Source organism: Pelophylax lessonae (genome assembly GCF_965119305.1).
Source record: "Pelophylax lessonae genome assembly, chromosome: 9".
In the NCBI taxonomy this organism is placed as follows: Eukaryota; Metazoa; Chordata; class Amphibia; order Anura; family Ranidae; genus Pelophylax; species Pelophylax lessonae.
Window position 1 is genome coordinate 51,974,406 of NC_138776.1, and position 20,979 is coordinate 51,995,384.

General features: G+C 43.9%; 1 protein-coding gene across 1 annotated transcript in view; it reads right to left on the bottom strand.

Moving 5' to 3' along the window:
• The window catches only part of CCDC186 (coiled-coil domain containing 186), a 189,120-nt gene that overhangs the window by 132,759 nt on the left and 35,382 nt on the right, over positions 1-20,979 (bottom strand). Inside the window, exon 3 of the mRNA XM_082269121.1 lies at positions 10,380-10,506. Within this exon, the coding sequence (XP_082125247.1) occupies positions 10,380-10,506 (127 nt within the window). The remainder of the gene's footprint in view (positions 1-10,379; positions 10,507-20,979) is intronic.

Genomic DNA, 20,979 nt, shown 5'->3' on the forward strand with positions numbered 1-20,979 from the left:
TTTGTCAAAGGCCTCCTGTTCAGGGATGGCGGTTCCAGTTCGACGTAGATAATCCCTTTCACCCCTACAGCAAAAAAATGTACCCCTTGCTGTCCTCAAAACAATGTCCCGTTTCCTCAGGGTGTAGGACTTCGTAGGCTTAACCTCATTAGAACTAAAGAAGTGACTTGGAGAAGCTCCAAAATGTCTTCAATATTACAGAACTAGTCCAGCTGAATGTCTATTCCTGGCTCATCACTCATCAGGTGTTGACATGCCAAAGGGTGAGTGCTGGTGACAGGCGTGTTACTGCTACTTCACATTCCACACCTGACAGTCATCACACGTGACAATTGCACCTTGCAGACGTCATCTCTCTGAAACTATGAACTCTGGCATTCTCATCAACCAGAATGGTCAATGCTAACAAAATTGTCTACAAATATACACAACCCAAACTGCATCTACAGTAGATCTAACCAGATTTTACAAACGTACATTCTAGGATAAACTAGAACACCAGTCCAAACTTTCCTTTTATTTTGGACAGAGGTGGAAAGGTGAGGACTCCTTGTTGTTGGGAGACCCTCATGAGGATATTTCCTTTCATTTATCATTCCAGAAACCTGACAAGAAGGATGAGAAATGTATCCAGGATATCTTAGCAGTAAAGATCAACAAAATTGGAAGTTTTTTTGTTTTGCAAAACATTTTGTCCAAAATGGGGACTTTTTAATAAAATGTAATGGATTAAAAAAGAAAGGCAAAATTAAGGTGGTTTTAAGGATTTTTAGGGATGCAAGGATTTTTAAATGAGTTCTGAAAAATAAAAGTGGTTGTAAAGTAATTTTTTTTTTTTTTTAAATAACAGACATGTTATAGTTGCCTGCTCTGTGTAATGGTTTTGCAAAGAGCAGCCCTGATCCTCCTTTTGTCAGGTACTGGCACTCCTGGCCCCTTTCTCCAGCTGTATGCCCCCAATGCAAGCCCCTTGCAATGGGTGCACTCATGCAGGCTTGCTCCTGAACCGCTCTCTGTGTGTCCATTGACAAATACAGTGCAGCTTGGCTCCACCTCTTACCTCCTCACTGGCTGTGACTGACAGCAGCAGGAGCCAATGGCTTCCGATTGTGCCTCTGAACCAGTGAGGAGAGAGGGCAGCGATGCCGGATCAACTTCAGGCTCAGGTAAGGCTCAGCTGTCTGAGGACTCCCTCCCCTCATTGGCTTAGAACAGCGGGGGCAATTGGCTCCCACTGCTGTCAATCACAGCTAGTGAGCCGATGAGGAATCAGCAGGAGGCGGGGTCGTGGCTCCACGTGTCTTATAGACGCATAAAGCAGAGCTCGGGAGGGAGCTCCCACCAGTGTCCCCATAGCAAGCAGCTTGCTATTGGGGGCACTGGTCAAAGGGGAGGAGCTAGGAGCGCTGGCAGGGGACCCGAGAAAAGAAAAAGAAGAGGACCATAGTTGCGCTTTGCAAAACCATTACACAGAGCAGGTAAGTATAACATGTTTGTTTTTTAAAGCTGAACCTTTCACACCACTTTAAGGTAAAAAAAAAAAAAAAAAAAAAAAAAAAAACACCTTCTGCATTTAGAATCGCTTTAAAAAGTGATTGTAAAAGGTAATTTGTAGTTTTTTTTAAAACAACAAAACATGTCTATACTTACCTGCTCCGTGCAAAAGAATTGCACAGAGCAGCCGCAAACCTTCTCTTTTTGGGGTCCCCCACCAGCGCTCCTGACCCCTCCCCTCTATCCAGTGCCCCCATGGAAAGCTGCTTTGTGCGCACTTGCACCCAAGCCCTGCTTCTGAATCCATTGACAAAGACAGCGGGACTCGGCCCCGCCCCCTCTCGTCACTGGCTTTGATTGACAGCATTGGGAGCCAATGGGGGAGTGAAGAGCTGCAGATGTGCACAGTGCTGGATTGAAGGAGGACTCAGGTAAGTAAAAAGGAGGGGTGAGGGGGGATGGTGACACCTAAACATTTTTTACCTTCATGCAAGGAATGCATGAAGGTAAAAATATTTAGGCTTTACAACCTTTTTAACATCATAAAACAAACAAACCTGCTGGGAACATCCATACATTTCTCTCCCGAGAAAGCATTATCTAGTCCAGGGATCCTCAAACTACGGCCCTCCAGCTGTTGCAGAACTACACATCCCATGAGGCATTGTAAAACTCTGACAGTCACAGACATGACAAGGCATGATGGGAATTGTAGTTCCTGAACAGCTGGAGGACCATACTTTGAAGACCCTTGATCTAGTCCTTTCCCCCTCAGCCCGATTGTCTCTGGCCCACCTCTTTCATTCATTGGATTTAAGTTATTTTAATCATGGAGGAGGGTCAGCATCACATGTGGGCAAATGAAGTCTGCCTTGGAAAACTCACTCCTCCAGACTGATATTCACCCATCAAGGCATTTAGATGCTCCTCCAAATAGCCAGTCCACTGCTTGCATCAAGATTGAGGGCTCTTAAGTGTAGCATTGAGGCCCGGGTGCTGTGATGTATTGAGAAAGCCATGCACAAATCCTTTCTGGCCCCTCCTACCAGCCATGATCTGCCTGCATTGCATAGAGAAGTACAGACAACCAGTGAAGAAATCATTGGGACTAAAATAGTTCATGCAATCAAGAACGGAAAGGTTTTATATAAAAATATTATTAGCATGATGAGGGTTAGGGACCAGGGAAGGCAAATTATAAGCAAATGAAACTCCAGCTTGAACTCCGAGGAAGAGGCACGGTCTCGAAACGCGTCAGCCCTCTGCTTTCATGAGATATCGGACTTCTGTAATGATGCTGCTTTATGGAATCGATATGCTTGACTTTCACGCATGTTTGTGAGTAGCTGATTTTTATCTTTTTATTATCAATAAACTCGCTGAGGATAATGCGCTAGGCTGGTGCGCCCTTTCTTTGTTTTGTATCTACAACTCCAGCTTGAACAATGCTTGGATTAATTGGAATTTTACCATAAAGCAGTGTTTGACTACAAGACACGAGCTTTGTATAGAACAGCTCCTATACAATGCACTGTGTTCCTGTAGCAACCCAATCTCCTTATCATTTAATTTGTTGTTGAAAGATAAAAAGGTCATGATGACTAGTTGTTGTTAGGCCAACACATAAAGTTCATTCTGCAGACACTAACCACTGAGACTCATTGTGCATAAAACAAATAATAATATGAGCTGCAGAGAACAACAAACCACAGAGAAGGAAATCACAGAATGAACTTTCATCAGGCTATAAATGACAATAATTTAGTCTTTAACCTTTGCAATGCACTTCAGACCTCTAGACTTGGGATTCTCTTAAGAGGTTCAGACAGAGAATGACAATGAAGGCTCACAAACCGGAATGAACGGTGCGATTTTGGTGCAACAATTTTACTTATTAGCTCAAGTTGTTAAAAAAAAAAAAAATATCGAACCTATCATCTTTTGCATAGTTTCGTTTATTTCTATGGGGTTTCTTTACTAAAGGAAAATCCACTGAACTACAAAGTGCATGTGGAAGTGCGGTCACTGTAGATCCGAGGGGGACAGCATTTTTTCTTGCACATGATTGTATGATAGAAATCAGCAGAGCTTCCCCTCATTTCAGATCTTCCCCTCAGATATACAGTGACTGCACTTCCAAGTGTACTTTCAGTGCACGGTGGATTTGCCTTTAGTAAATAAAACCCTATGTTCTTTCAATTTGTGTGCTTATTTTTTTTCCCCCTGTTTAAAAAGAAACCCAACCATATGAAACTATTGAGGGGCCATTTGTTTTAAGCACAGGGACCATACTGGGAAAGGTAAATGCAGCTTCTGTAACCCTTAAACACTTCCATACTGGGCGAATTCTGGCACTCGGCTCCTACATGTAAAATGTCATTATTCTTTTGCTAAAAAATTACTCAGAACCCCCAAACATTATAAATGTTTTTTAACAGAGACCCTAGGGCAGTGATGGCGAACCTTGGCATCCCAGATGTTTTGGAACCAAATATCCCATGATGCTAATGCACTCTACATTGTAGTTGAGCATCATGGGAAATGTAGTTCCAAAACATCTGGAGTGCCAAGGTTCGACATCACTGCCCTAGGGAATAAAATGTCAGTCTTTGCATAGTTTTATTTAACGCCGTTTACATATGTGGGCACGACGTATGTACATGTTCACTGCTGCGTGCGAGCACGCGGGACAGTGGCACTTTCAATTTTTTTTTTTTTTTACACTTTCCCTTTCAATTTTTTATTGGATCACTTTATTCCAATAACAAGGATTTTCAGTTTATAACCCACGAATATGCTAATAATCCTATCCTCGTTGCTTTTTATTATTCTACATAAGCTATGTTGTGATAGGTTTACTATTATCTGCTGATTTTTTTCCTGTACGATGACTTTACACCGAATGGACATTCTGTCTCGGTTTTATATCTTGTTTATATGTGATTGCTGTTCGCTCTAGTTTGTACCTTACTTTGCACACAACAAAGAATTTACCCTTTCTGTATCCACTTCCTTATTTCCCTGAAGTCACTGGTGCCTTCAATGCGATCTCCCTACCCAAGCTTTACGATCTCGTAGTATTTTCATACTGTGCATGCGTCTTTTCACGCATACGTCATATGGCATTAAAATCTTTTGGTTTTCTTTTGTTTTTTTAAAACACCCTTTTTCCCCAAGATTTTAAGGGAGAAGGCTTTGGTTTTTAGTTTCCAAAACAGTGCACGTGAGACGAGATGCATGATGTTATGTAAGACAACCCACGCATGTGCAGTATAGCATCAATTTTTAAAATAGCAGCGCAGGAGCTGCGCAGGGACACAGGCTGCACAGAGGCATCCTGAAAAAGACCCAAGTAAATAAGCCACTGCTCACCTGTTGTGGATAGCTGTAAGATAGGGTGCAACAAAGGGCTCCTGTTAGCTTCTAATTCTTCCATACAAATAGATACTAGGGATGCACCGAAATGAAAATTCTGGGCCGAAACAGAAACCGAAAAGTCAGGATGCCCTTGACCGTAAACCGAAAATGACTTTTTTTTTCCCCCCCCCAAATGATTAAATTAGTTACAGCCTGTATATAGATGCTCCTGGCACTATATACCTGTCCCATAGCTGTATTATACAGGTATAGTGCCAGGGGGTAGCTAAGTATAGGGAAACAATGATGCACATCATAACACATGATATGTTGTCACTCACTGCTCCCCACAGATAGCAGGTTGACTCTTGTTCTGCTCCTGTTTTCCTATCCGCAGCGGCCATACAGTAGAAGATGGAGGGAGGAGGTGGGTGGAGCCAGAGAGTTAGTAATAGGCGTGGAGGAGGACAAGGAGGATCCTCCTCCGCTCTGCATGCTGGGTCCTCTTCTCAGCATCGCTTTCCTCTTGGGACTGTGATGTCACTGGTTACTAGATGCCAGGTGGCTGGCGATTCTAGCAACCAGCCTAGCACTGGGCGGACGAGGAGGTACAAACGGCGGGTCTCAGGAGCCGGCCGCGGCCGGTCACTTACCATAGAAGTTACGGTGAAAGCTGCTGCTTCGGCGGCCATTCATTTTCAGCATATATGACCCGTTTTCGGTCTAAATGGGATAGTCCCATTTTCGGTCGAAAATATCAGTTGCTGAAATTTCGGTGCACCACTAATAGATACAGTCAGCATCCTGAGACACATACAATACTTTTACAAAAAAGAAATACAACATGCAGTCCTCCACGCTCACGTGTTTCAGCCCTCGGGCACCCTAATCTTAGCAATAGGAGTGTTCTCTCCTATCTACTTTAGGACCAGGCTATATTCTGACACTTTTTTCTAGAAAATTTCTTGGAACTCTAATTATACTTTTTTTTTTTAAAACCTATGCCCTGGGAGAATAGGTTGATGGGTTTTTCAATTTTTATTGCACATGTATTTGAGCAGCAGTTTTTAAAACGCATTTAAAAAAAAAAAAAAAAAAAAATACCCTTTTCTGAATTTTAATGCACAAAAACACAATATCCAATTGTTTTGTAAAATATAAAAGATGATGTTACAGTGAGTAAATTGGTACCAAAGCAGTCAAGCTTTAAACTGCTGGACCCGGCGCTACCACTTTAAATCGTGCATGTGCAAATTAGAAAAGTGCATATAGTGCTAAAGTGCATCCAATAAGATATAAAATATAAAATATATGTATAGTATATAAAGTGCTACGTGCTATTTATGGGCTGTGCTTAGTGTGCCACATTGTAAACATCATATGTTGTACATATAAAGTGCCGAGTGCTGATAATGCCAAGAACCACGTGTAGTGATTAAGGAGACAAATAAACAAGCAAAGTTATGGCGTTGGTGGATGACCCACCAGAGACACCGCTGCTTACCACACTCTCTCGGCCAATGCCTCGACACTTCCTGGTCACTAAAATAAAGGATAAGCCTCCATTGCGTAGCATATGTTATGTCAACCAAAATAACGTAGCATCCACTCACAGTTAGGGAGTTCACTTTCAGCTTGAGAGGTGTTCGCCGGACCGCTTCCGCGTTCCACCGGCTCAAACCACCGTTCCCGGAAGTGACGCTCCAAATGACGTCGTATGACGAAACGCGTAGGGCGTGGTTTGTGTACGTCAATACGTCACTTCCGGGAACGGTGGTTTGAGCCGGTGGAACGCGGAAGCGGTCCGGCGAACACCTCTCAAGCTGAAAGTGAACTCCCTAACTGTGAGTGGATGCTACGTTATTTTGGTTGACATAACATATGCTACGCAATGGAGGCTTATCCTTTATTTTAGTGACCAGGAAGTGTCGAGGCATTGGCCGAGAGAGTGTGGTAAGCAGCGGTGTCTCTGGTGGGTCATCCACCAACGCCATAACTTTGCTTGTTTATTTGTCTCCTTAATCACTACACGTGGTTCTTGGCATTATCAGCACTCGGCACTTTATATGTACAACATATGATGTTTACAATGTGGCACACTAAGCACAGCCCATAAATAGCACGTAGCACTTTATATACTATACATATATTTTATATTTTATATCTTATTGGATGCACTTTAGCACTATATGCACTTTTCTAATTTGCACATGCACGATTTAAAGTGGTAGCGCCGGGTCCAACTTTTTTGCATTTTTTCTATTTTACTGCCTCAGAGGTAGGTTGGAGGCAGCTTACACCACCATTTGAGCCTGATTCAGTACAACTCCATAGCGCTGGTATACAATCCCTTTTATAAGCTTTAAACTGCGCATGCCCATGCAACAGCGACAAGCTATGTAAATTTCACTATCCATAGGCGACACTTTCAAAGACTTTACAGGTTACCAGTTTAAATTTACAGAGGGGGTCTGGTGCTAGAATTACTGCCCATGATCTAACGTTCGCAATGATACCTCACGTGTGGGACAATGGCTGTTTCTATGCGGGATCAACATATGCGTTTGCCTTAGCGTGGGAGCATGGGGGAGACAGGGGTGCTTTCATTTTTTATTTATTTTTTAATAACTTTTATTGTTAATCACAGGAAATATAAATATCCCCCATGATAGCAATACTCAGTGACAGGTAGTATTTATGAAGACCCCTATCTACCCCTACCTCTCTATTAGACCCCAGATGCCTCCTCTGCCCTTAAAAACATCTGATCACACTACGATCTGTGTGATCAAATGCTTTTAATTTTTAAAAATGGAGCCATTTACTTCCAGGGAAACCAGAAGCGATGGATGGTCATAGCTCCCTATTTCCTATATCATAGAAGCAAATAGAGTGTTCCAGTCTCAGCTTGCCTTTATAATCAGCCAGCTGGTTGATCAGGACTCCTGCTGCTAGGATCGATTTTACAAGAGAACCAACCGTCGGCTCTAAAAAAAACAATACCGGAATGATGCCTGCAGCTGCAAGGATCATCCAGGTATAACCACTTGAATTTTGAGTGGCTATTGCTAGGATTAAGGCTCTCTGGGGGCTGAAACACGTGAGCGCGAAGGACTACAGGTTGTATTCCTTTTTTTGTTAAAGTATTCCATGTGTCTCGGAAACAGGTGGCAGCTGCATCTATTTGTATTATGAAATAGGAACAATAGGAAAGGAAAGCAGCATAGACATAGGTAAGTGTAATTGTTCATGTGCACTGTATTCAATTTTGTCATTTTTTGTAGGGAAGGGGATGGAAGGCCCTCTTTAAGCAATCTATTCTGAAGTCCATTAACTGCAGTATAATTTAGAGGGAGTGCTGGAGAAAAAATGGTCTTCATTGGAGTAGATGCCATGCCAAACAATGTAAACAACCCTCCACTGTACAAAGCAAACTCTATAAACCTCTTATGCAAATCTATTAAAATGCTCCTTGCAGACTGTGGTGTGTACAGAATTTTATGACATTTAATGCCCTAACTTTCTTGTCCTGTCTAGGAATAGATCAGATTTTTTCTCTGCCGCAGTTCAGTAATGCTTAAAGGGTTTGTAACCTTATTAAACCAACTCCATGTCAGCCCCTGTCCTTTATTCAGCAATAATGCACAGCGTTAAGAGTTTTTTTTAAATAGATACCTCTAAATCCCTTTTTTTTCTTAGATCTTCAGGAAAATCACATGACTCCTGGCCACTCTGCATCTCCGATCCCCGGTGTGCTACAGCAGGAGGAGTTGAGATCTCCCTCTGTCATCACCGGGGAGGTCACGTGACTGCTGTGCTGGCTGCTCAGCCCCTCCCGCTGTAGCCCTGGATAAGAGCAGAAGAGCGGCCGGGAGTCATGTGACCGGAATGAAGATATCTGAAAAATGTATGTAGATGCATTGATTTCAATAAACACTTACGCTGTGCATTATCGCTGGATAAAGGAGAGGGGCAGGTAGTGACATTTGTTAAAGTTGAATGTACTACTAATAGTGGCGGGGGGGGGGGCGGAGACAGCTCACACAGACAAGGAGCTGACAGGCAGGGAGGGGAGGGGGGGCAAGATTGGGGGGGGGGGCATAGAGGAGAGAAGGGGATGATGGAGGCACATAAACTGACCACGGTGTCAGGGCTCAGCAGCCATGATATCACCTTTCTTTATCACTTAGCCATGATAAACCATGGTAACAGGGGGGAGGGCAGAAACAGGCAAGATCAGCCAGGTATTTTACAGTTTAGAGAGGGTCAGGTTAGATAGCACAAGCACGGTGTTGTTTACCCTGCTATAAGGGACCAGGATCCATTTTTTATATTTTTTAGGGTTACAAATAATTTTAGGGCCTGATTTACACCTATGCGTTTTCCAGTGCATTTTCAATTTTGCAAATGCACTACAGTCCATTTAACATGGTTTCCTATGAGTCACATCCACATCTGTACGTTTTCCACCAATGCATTTTTTGGAAAGGGTCAAGGACTTTTTTGCCTGCAGCAGATTGTGTTTTTGGTTCCATAGATTTTTTGGATGGAAACACATCAAAAACGTAGTGCTTGCGTATTTGATGCACTTTTGCTGGTTTCTCCCGCAAGATAACAAACACCTCCTAAAAATGCAAAACGCTTCAAAAAACGCATTAAAAACATGTCAAAAATATTTGGGGAAAAAAAAAAAAAACGCAAAATGCACTTGAAAAAACACATCAACCGCAACCTGCATAGGTGTGAACCAGGCCTAAAGGCCTATGATTGGACAGTCTAAGGAGAAGCAGCAAACTGATGAGCTCTCTATTGCACTCCTTTCATCTCCCTAATGCACTACAACTGATTGGCTTCTTGTGCTGCTTCTGTTTCCCAGGCTAAACTCTACTGTACAGGGACCGAGGCCCTGTAGAGGCCGATACCAAGTTAAATTCAGGTACTTACTCTGCTTGTATTAAAAAAAAAATACATTCAATTAAGTATTGAGTACAGAGCTGCATTAAAAGAGAAGTTAGGGAACTTAAAAAATAAACATTTATACACACCGAGGTGTTTGCAGCACCAACCTCATGCTGCATCTGCCCCCTGCTGCATCTACAGTAAGAGATGAGCGACCAAACCCCGCTGGTCACTCAGTTCTCCCCCTCCGCTCTGAGTAGAGAGCCGTGACTAACAGTCAGCAGCTCTCTGCTCTGTCCCCCCCACTGGAGTTCTGGGCTGTGGAGGGGGCAGGAGTGGTTGGCTCAGGTTCTCAGAGGCTCACGGAGAGGCTAAGGCAAATGCCAGTCTAGGCATGTAGGTGGATCCTGACCATATGGTTGGGCTCTTTCCCAAGCCTAGACCGGCTGAGTGATGTTGTCGGGCTTTTGCCAGCTGTCAGCTGAAAACCGAGTCAAAGGAGTGCAGAACAAACAACATCCTGTGATTCACAGAAGTACAGCAAAAAAAGCTTTGGCCATACTTCTCCTTTAATTTGTGTCCTTTATATCAGCCTGTAGTTCAGCTTTAAGCACTGCTGTGACTGTCACCTGTTTGATGGAGGTCAGATGAAGCATCTCCGTCTCTCCTCGTTTCCTCAGGTCTTCTCTTAGATGGTCCTTCTCCGAGCAGATATCCAGGATCAGCTGCTGGTGCTTCTTATTCTCTTCAATCAACCTGAAGAACAGAAAATAAGTCTCAGTATCTCCAACATTTAAGGCTTCATTGTTTGACTTGCTGCATTCCCTTTAATCTGAAGCTTAAAGAGGTTCAAAATGGGTATTATATTGGTGGTTCAAAATGAAGACGTTATTTTTACCTTCATGCCTTCTACGCATGAAAGTAAAATACCTTCTGTGTGCACTGTGCAGCAACCCCCCACCGCCCACCCTAATACTTACCTGAGCCCAATCATGATTCAGTGATGTGTACCAGAGCCTCCAGCGACTCTACCTCCTCATTGGCTGAAACAGTAGCAGGAGCCAATGAAGAGAGAGTGGGGGGCAGGGCCGAACCACGGCTCTGTGTAAATGGACACGCAGAGCAGTAGCTCAGGAGCGAGCCTGCTTGGGTGCCCCAAATACAAGCCGATTGGTCAGGGGGCACTCAGTAGGAGGGAGGTGTCAGAAGTGCCGTCTGGGGACCCGAGAAGAGGAGGATCAGAGCAGGCAAGTATAACATGTTTTTTTTTTTTAAATGTCTTTAATATCACTTTAATAAAAATCAATCAATGGATGACTGCTGGCACCCGCTGATTGGTGAGGAGGAAGACAGGACAGAGCTCTGTCAATGTAAACAATGCAGAGCTCCGTCCTGTCAGCAGGGATGTGCTGGATTTTTTTTCCCCTGCAAAGCAGGGAATAAAATCCAGCATATCCATTAGTAAAAGCAGCTCCCAACACAAACACACAAGAATGTCCCGTTTCCTCAGGGTGTAGGACTGCGTAGACTTAACCTCATTAGAACTAAAGAAGTGACTTGGAGAAGCTCCAACATGTCTTCAGTATTACAGAACAAGTCCAGCTGAATGTCTGACTATTACTTATCACTCATCAGGTGTTGACATGCCAAAGGGTGAGTGCTTTGCCAGGGTAGAGATGTTAAAATATTACATGTGGAAGACAGGTTTTGTCAAAGGCCCCCTGTTCAGGGATGGCGGTTCCAGTTCGAGAAAAAAAAAAAAAAACCTTCCCCTCTGGGTGATCTCTGTACATTGCAGGGATTTTACCAAACTTTGTTGCAGATTCCTACATTTTGTTATTTTGAAGAAATAGCGTTTGTGTCCATCGGCAAAGTGACTCTGTATGGGAGTATTTTTAGAATTATCAGTCACCTGCTGCACCTGCAGGGCTCTAAGGATGAAAGTGACAGGATTTGCATCCCTCTAGATGTGATTTCTCTTTGGTAGGTCCTCGCTAAAAATGACATTTTTGTTGCAGGGGATGCCCAAAATCTGACCTGTATCTTAGTGCAGACTTCTGGGAAAATCAGCCAGCCAATCACACAAGCAGGAAATAATCTTTCTGGGGGGTTTTCTATTCCCCATCTGTGTACAGAATGCCTCCAGGTTGCCATATTACATTCTACACAAAATTACAGAGCTGCACATGGGAAAAAGGTCATTTTTTAAATAAAATTCAATGACAATATGACTTGTGTCACAATTGTATACGCTTTATTTGTTGTTACCCTTTAAGAGACATCATTCAGCCAGGGTAGCAGCTAACCAAAAAACATGATCTGTGCTTGCTTAGTTGCTTCTGAGGGCAGGGGAGACATCAGGGGCCTAATTATATAAAGTAAAAGTCCCAGCAATCCCAGCTACTACAGACACATTACAAATCAAAATTCCAACTGATGACTGCTGGGTCCAGGGGGCCACACTGTAAACACTAAAAGGGCCACAGGTTGGGCACCAGGGCCCTAAAGGCTTTTAAAGCGTCACCCATGGACAATTTCAGGTACCGTAATCTGTCGCCATTTCACAGGCGTACTCAGTATTAAATCTTGACATGTTTTGTATCCATTTACTGCATGTAACATTATCTATAATAATAATATGCAAGTGTCTCTGCGTCCGTCCCTGTGTCCGTGGAATTGCGCTACTGCGCATGTGCCGCACCGACAGCCATTGGGACGCAGAGCCTGGCGCTGGGTGGGCGTGTATACGAGCGGATCCCTGCCCACCTTTCAACATCCGCCTCAGTATTGGCTGTGAAAGGAAATGTGCCTATGTGGTGGAGAAGACTGCGGCTTCTGTCTGATAATGCCTCCTTTGAAAAAATCCATCTTACAGGGTGTCCTGTATTGAGAAGACCGCGGCTCCATAATGCCTCCCGTGGAAAAATCCATCTGACGGACTGGGCATGCGCGGTAAATGACGTCACTCCAGCTGACTGCTCCGCTCAGCTGGGGTTTTGACGTCATTATTACGCGTGCTTAGTCCCTCAGATGCATTTTTCGGCGGGAAGAACAGCTGGCTGAGAAGAGGCGGGGAGGCAATATCCGACAGGACAGCGGCCGAATTAATTTGAAGCAGCTCCTACGTATAGAAAATACTAGTCCTAAAAAGTAAATAAAAAAAAATAAGAAATTAAAGAAAACATTACAGTATATATACACATATACACAGTGGTGGGATTCAAAAATTTTAGTAACCAGTTCTGACTTTCCCAGCAGAATGACCAGCGTGCCCCCCTTTCAATGCACAGTGACCAGCGCTGCGTGCCCCCCTTTCAATGCAGAGAGACCAGCATGCCCCCCTTTCAATGCACAGTGACCAGCACTGCGTGCCCCCCTTTCAATGCACAGTGACCAGCATGCCCCCCTTTCAATGCACAGTGACCAGCGCTGCGTGCCCCCCTTTCAATGCACAGTGACCAGCTTGCCCCCCTTTCAATGCACAGTGACCACAGCATTGCCCCCCTTTCAATGCACAGTGACCACAGCATTGCCCCCAATCATTACAGAGTGCCACAGCATTGCCCCCAATCATTACAGAGTGCCACAGCATTGCCCCCAATCATTACAGAGTGCCACAGCATTGCCCCCAATCATTGCAGAGTGCCACAGCATTGCCCCCAATCATTGCAGAGTGCCACAGCATTGCCCCCAATCATTGCAGAGTGCCACAGCATTGCCCCCAATCATTGCAGAGTGCCACAGCATTGCCCCCAATCATTGCAGAGTGCCACAGCATTGCCCCTAATTATTACAGAGTGCCCACAGCATTGCCCAGCGCTGCGTGCACCCCTTTCAATGCACAGTGACCAGCGTGCCCCCCTTTCAATGCACAGTGACCAGCTTGCCCCCCTTTCAATGCACAGTGACCAGTGTGCCCCCCTTTCAATGCACAGTGACCACAGCATTGCCCCCAATCATTACAGAGTGCCACAACATTGCCCCCAATCATTACAGAGTGCCACAGCATTGCCCCCAATCATTGCAGAGTGCCACAGCATTGCCCCCAATCATTGCAGAGTGCCACAGCATTGCCCCCAATCATTGCAGAGTGCCACAGCATTGCCCCTAATCATTACAGAGTGCCCACAGCATTGCCCAGCGCTGCGTGCACCCCTTTCAATGCACAGTGACCAGCGTGCACCCCTTTCAATGCACAGTGACCAGCGTGCACCCCTTTCAATGCACAGTGACCAGCGTGCACCCCTTTCAATGCACAGTGACCAGCGTGCACCCCTTTCAATGCACAGTGACCAGCGTACCCCCTTTCAATGCACAGTGATGTTTTTTCATTTTTCACATTATTCTTCTGTAACATTACTAAAGAATAAATATCAAAATATAAAAATCAACTGCATGGTTGTCCGCTCTTTTTTGTACTGGAACAAGTCTGTTTTTACAAATGTTTGCCCACCTATGTTCTAGCGCCCGTTAATTTAACGGGTTTAATGTCTAGTCTTTAATATTTTACAAAAAAAAAAAAGGGTATTATATTGGTGTTTATGTGCACTAAAATTAATTTTAGTATTTTTTTTTCCTGATAAGCTGCACGATTAATGACTGTGTGACATATATATGGAATAGCCACTGTTTCATTCTGCAGGACTTCTGCTTTCAGAAAATACATCTGACTGTTCTAATTCTGATTTTAACATGTATGTGAAAAACGGTCCCGGGGAGCGAGTGGTTACACAGGAAAAATAAATGTACATTTCCATACATGAATGCGGTCCATTGCCGCTCAGTCCTGGGAGGATACAAAAACCCATTAGCGCAATCAAAATGACTTTATTTTAATCCGACTTGCATTCATTTTACCGCCGTCCTCTGGATTACATGTGGTACTGAGAGAGGTAAATTAGTGAAAGGAGGATTTGTTACCATGCTAACCCTTCTGTATTTTCTGTAATAGGCAAACACAGCTGACCCCCATAGATGACAGCTGACCCCCATAGACACACACAGTGACAGTCTACAGCCTTCTGACACATTGACACACTGATAACGTTTGTTGACTTTTCTGTACAGAATCTGTAGATTGCCTTTCAGAGGAAATGAAATGTTGACCTGTCATCAGATTCATCAGATAGAACCCCAGCCTTCCCTTCAGTCTTGCACAGTAGGTATGCACCGATATCAGCCACCAAAAATTATCGGCCAATAAAAAAAATTACGTCCTAATGACCTCAATGCAAAATCGCGTCCCATTGACTTCAATGCAAAAATACGTCCCATTCACTTCAATGCAAAAATACGTCCCATTCACTTCAATAAAAAAACACGTCCCATTCACTTCAATAAAAAAACACGTCCCATTCACTTCAATAAAAAAACACGTCCCATTCACTTCAATAAAAAAACACGTCCCATTCACTTCAATAAAAAAACACGTCCCATTCACTTCAATAAAAAAACACGTCCCATTCACTTCAATGCAAAAATACGTCCCATTCACTTCAATGCAAAAACACGTCCCATTCACTTCAATGCAAAAACACGTCCCATTCACTTCAATGCAAAAACACGTCCCATTCACTTCAATGCAAAAACACGTCCCATTCACTTCAATGCAAAAACACGTCCCATTCACTTCAATGCAAAATCGCGTCCCATTCACTTCAATGCAAAAACCCATCCCATTCACTTCAATGCAAAAACACGTCCCATTCACTTCAATGCAAAAATACGTCCCATTCACTTCAATGCAAAAATACGTCCAATTCACTTCAATGCAAAATCGCGTCCCATTCACTTCAATGCAAAAACACGTCCCATTCACTTCAATGCAAAAACACGTCCCATTCACTTCAATGCAAAAACACGTCCCATTCACTTCAATGCAAAAACACGTCCCATTCACTTCAATGCAAAAACACCAGCCATATTAATTAAATTGAAATTAAAAAAAAAAAACTGTCCATTTCCGTTTTAGTTTTCCGCCAACTGCATCCCGAGTTTTGGGTTTCGGTCCCCAATTTTCATTTCGATGCACCACTATTGCACAGTTGTAGCGGCTCCTCTCCTGTACTGAAATGGCTTACTCTGATTTCACTGCACACTGTGAGCTTCTCCCAGTGTGCATTGGAAGCTGCAGCAAGACAGATAGATCTCACCTCATTTCCTGGCTGGAGGACATCCTGCATCATCTAGCTCTTTCCTCTCCAGCCGGATTGTCCCTGACCCCCACTTTCATTAATGGGATTTCAGTTGTTCCAATTATAGAGGCTCAGCGTTCCATTATATTGTGAAGTAGGGCAGTCTGCATGTAAATAAAGCCTGGGTAAGAACACCCACTCCTCCGGGCTGACATCCACCCATCCAGGCATTTTGATATTTACATAACTCCTCCCATAATAAAAAAAATTACGTCCTAATGACCTCAATGCAAAATCGCGTCCCATTGACTTCAATGCAAAAATACGTCCCATTCACTTCAATAAAAAAACACGTCCCATTCACTTCAATGCAAAAATACGTCCCATTCACTTCAATGCAAAAACACGTCCCATTCACTTCAATGCAAAAACACGTCCCATTCACTTCAATGCAAAAACACGTCCCATTCACTTCAATGCAAAAACACGTCCCATTCACTTCAATGCAAAATCGCGTCCCATTCACTTCAATGCAAAAACACGTCCCATTCACTTCAATGCAAAAACACGTCCCATTCACTTCAATGCAAAAACACGTCCCATTCACTTCAATGCAAAAACACGTCCCATTCACTTCAATGCAAAAACACGTCCCATTCACTTCAATGCAAAAACACGTCCCATTCACTTCAATGCAAAAACACGTCCCATTCACTTCAATGCAAAATCGCGTCCCATTCACTTCAATGCAAAAACACGTCCCATTCACTTCAATGCAAAAACACGTCCCATTCACTTCAATGCAAAAACACGTCCCATTCACTTCAATGCAAAAACACGTCCCATTCACTTCAATGCAAAATCGCGTCCCATTCACTTCAATGCAAAAACACGTCCCATTCACTTCAATGCAAAAACACGTCCCATTCACTTCAATGCAAAAACACGTCCCATTCACTTCAATGCAAAAACACGTCCCATTCACTTCAATGCAAAAACACGTCCCATTCACTTCAATGCAAAAACACGTCCCATTCACTTCAATGCAAAATCGCGTCCCATTCACTTCAATGCAAAAACACGTCCCATTCACTTCAATGCAAAATCGCGTCCCATTCACTTCAATGCAAAAACACGTCCCATTCACTTCAATGCAAAAACACGTCCCATTCACTTCAATGCAAAAACACGTCCCATTCACTTCAATGCAAAAACACGTCCCATTCACTTCAATGCAAAAACACGTCCCATTCACTTCAATGCAAAATCGCGTCCCATTCACTTCAATGCAAAAACACGTCCCATTCACTTCAATGCAAAAACACGTCCCATTCACTTCAATGCAAAAACACGTCCCATTCACTTCAATGCAAAAACACGTCCCATTCACTTCAATGCAAAATCGCGTCCCATTCACTTCAATGCAAAAACACGTCCCATTCACTTCAATGCAAAAACACCAGCCATATTAATTAAATTGAAATTAAAAAAAAAAAAAAAAAAACTGTCCATTTCCGTTTTAGTTTTCCGCCAACTGCATCCCGAGTTTTGGGTTTCGGTCCACAATTTTCATTTCGGTGCACCACTATTGCACAGTTGTAGCGGCTCCTCTCCTGTACTGAAATGGCTTACTCTGATTTCACTGCACACTGTGAGCTTCTCCCAGTGTGCATTGGAAGCTGCAGCAAGACAGATAGATCTCACCTCATTTCCTGGCTGGAGGACATCCTGCATCATCTAGCTCTTTCCTCTCCAGCCGGATTGTCCCTGACCCCCACTTTCATTAATGGGATATCAGTTGTTCCAATTATAGAGGCTCAGCGTTCCATTATATTGTGAAGTAGGGCAGTCTGCATGTAAATAAAGCCTGGGTAAGAACCCCCACTCCTCCGGGCTGACATCCACCCATCCAGGCATTTTGATATTTACATAACTCCTCCCATAATTCAGCCCACTGCTTACATCAGGGCTGAGGGGTCAGGGTTTGGGATGTCTTTAGGAAGCCACGGTATGTACAGCCCCCCCCCCCCCCGCCAGCCCCTCCCACCAGCATTCATCTGCCTGAATTGCAAAAAAAAAAAAAAAACAGTGATGGCATTACTGGGTCTAAAAAAAAAAAAAAAAAAAAAAAAAAAAAAAAAAAGTATGCAAATAAAACAAAAAGGTTTTATTAGCATGTGGATACGAGAGTAGGAAAGAACCAGGGAAGGCAAAAGAATTAAATTTCACTTTAAGTGCATCATGCTCAGTACTGTGTCAGTGTGACTCTCCCAGGTATTTATTACTTCTCATGGAGAACACAAAACTCCCAAGACAATGCCTTCATATGCTTCTCTCTCCAAAAGGGCAGCGCCATCTTTGTTCAGGTATCATCCAAGGTCACTATCCCCTTCCTGGAAAAAAATGCCAGCTCAGAAAAGAAACAATGTAAATCCTGATCCCTGTGCAGTTTCTGTTCACATACTTTATGTCAGACACAAATCAGCCCCTGCAGCAGAATCTCACCTTTTGATGTACTAAAAAGATTCAATGTCACAGTTCAATCACTGAGGCAGAGGAGACTGGGGCAATGCTACCTCCTGCTTGCAGCAGACAGATGGCGTCGGTCATCATACTACCAATACTACCCATACACACAGGTGAAAAAGGCCCTTATACAGCACAGTGATTCAGGGGTACAGTCCCACTGACCATGTGAGGTGCTTCTTGCATTCCAGCTGCAGCAGCTTACCATTCACTCTGACAATGGAAACTGGTCACTAGCCTCACTGTACTAAAAACTATATGGAGCTACAATGAAGTTGGTGCATCATGAAGAATGTGAGACTACTTTGTAGGGTTATCCCATCTCCTGTGGCACAGTCTTATTGGCTCATTACTAAACAAGGAGGTAAAGGTGGTCAACAGAAACCTGCAGAAAATAGGAAGGGGCAGGCTAACCCATGAAGTGTCACTAAAGCCACATCATAAAAAATATCAGTTAAGAGAATATTACATGCTGTTCAAACTCAAATCAGGCACTATGAGATTATTTTTCAGTATTGTGCAAAAAAAAAACAAAACCTGGTTGATCCCGCTCATCAACTCCCCCTTCTGTCCATGTCCCCAATTTATTTAGGGATTTTGCTGCTGTGGTGACAGCTTTGCACATGCCCAGTTTTCAGTGAGTTTCTATGCTGAGCATTTCCTCAGATCTGAGCAGTCCACGTGACTATATAGCAGGGGTCTCCAAACTATGGCCCTCCAGTTGTTCAGGAACTACAATTCCTATCATGCCTAATCATGTCTGTGAATGTCAGAGATTTACAATGCCTCATGGGACGTGTAGTTCTGCAACAGCTGGAGGGCCGTAGTTTGGAGATCCCTGCTATATAGAGTCACACCTGTGGGCGTATACACAGTGGTAAATGACAGCCCACCCCCCCTCCTTCTCCATGCCCACTAACCAGCTAAACACAATGGGGGTGGGATATTATATGTGTAGATTGATGGAGGCTTCACCTCCCTCCTATCCTAAGACACAGGCTGGAGGGGTATGACACAGCCTGCAACTGCCAGAAATCTGCCTAAACCATGTTATTTCCACAAAATAATAAAGATTTAATTTCAAATATATATTTGTATGACAATTTAAAACAGTTTATGGATATTATTTATTTTTACTCTGTATTCCAAGGCTGTTTTTTTTTTTTTTTTTTTTTTTTTTTTTAACGTGACCAGCAGCAGAGGACTAGGCGCTCCTCCTGCTAATGTTTCCCTGCAGACAGGCTGGGAAAGATCTGGGTCACGTGACAGCTGTATATCAAATAGGAGGAAAAAAGGAACTTCGATATTTTTTTTATTTATTTAAACAATTACAGTGCCGTCATCCACATACTGAAATAGAAGGGACAATGTAAATTATGAAACAAAAATAAAAATTCCCAGTTCAATTTGCTAACCAGTTTGCTTACCAACCAAATTGACCTGTTTTTATTTTTATTTAGATTTATATTTGTTTGTCTCATGTGCGTTGCCCTTCCATGTGTTCTTTGCTATGAAGGCCAGTTATAGGTGGGGGCAGAGGACATTTTCTTTGTTGACAATGTAAATTATACAGTGTGTGTACTACGCATTTGCATGTTACAGCCCAAGAGAATTAAGGGCAACAGATACTCTAGAAAGGATTGTATAGGTATGTACAGTAGGAGAGGTCGACCGATTTTCTGAGCGGCTGATATTCACATTTTTCAAATAATTGGTATTGGTCAGAAACTTACCGATATTGGTCAGATCACCTCCCCCGTCCTGGCAGGGCACTCGCTGCATTCTCTGCCAATCTCTGTCAGCAGTGCAGTGGGCAGCAGAGAGATGACATTATCTCTGACTGCCCGACTCCCATCACTGCTGTTCTGCCCCTACAGCAGGGCCATGAAGGCACGGGCGAGCAGAGAGATAGAGAAGTCATCTCTCACCGCCTGCCCACATGTGGAAGTTTGGAGGAGGCTGCCAGAAGTAGTTTAAGTAGTGACAAGCTGCACATGGGTGGCGGGTGACCGTGGTAAGTGACATGCTGCACATGGGTGACAGGCGACAGTGGCAAGGGACAAGCTGCACATGGGCGACAGGCGACAGTGGCAAGTGACATGCTGCACATGGGCGACAGGCGACAGTGGCAAGTGACATGCTGCACATGGGTGACAGGCGACAGTGGCAAGTGACAAGCTGCACATGGGCGACAGGCAACAGTGGCAAGTGACATGCTGCACATGGGTGACAGGCGACAGTGGCAAGTGACAAGCTGCACATGGGTGACAGGCGACAGTGGCAAGTGACAAGCTGCACATGGGTGACAGGCGACAGTGGCAAGTGACACGCTGCACATGGGTGACAGGCGACAGTGGCAAGTGACACGCTGCACATGGGTGACAGGCGACAGTGGCAAGTGACATGCTGCACATGGGTGACAGGCGACAGTGGCAAGTGACAAGCTGCACATGGGCGACAGTGGCAAGTGACATGCTGCACATGGGTGACAGGCGACAGTGGCAAGTGACATACTGCACATGGGTGACAGGCGACAGTGGCAAGTGACATGCTGCACATGGGTGACAGT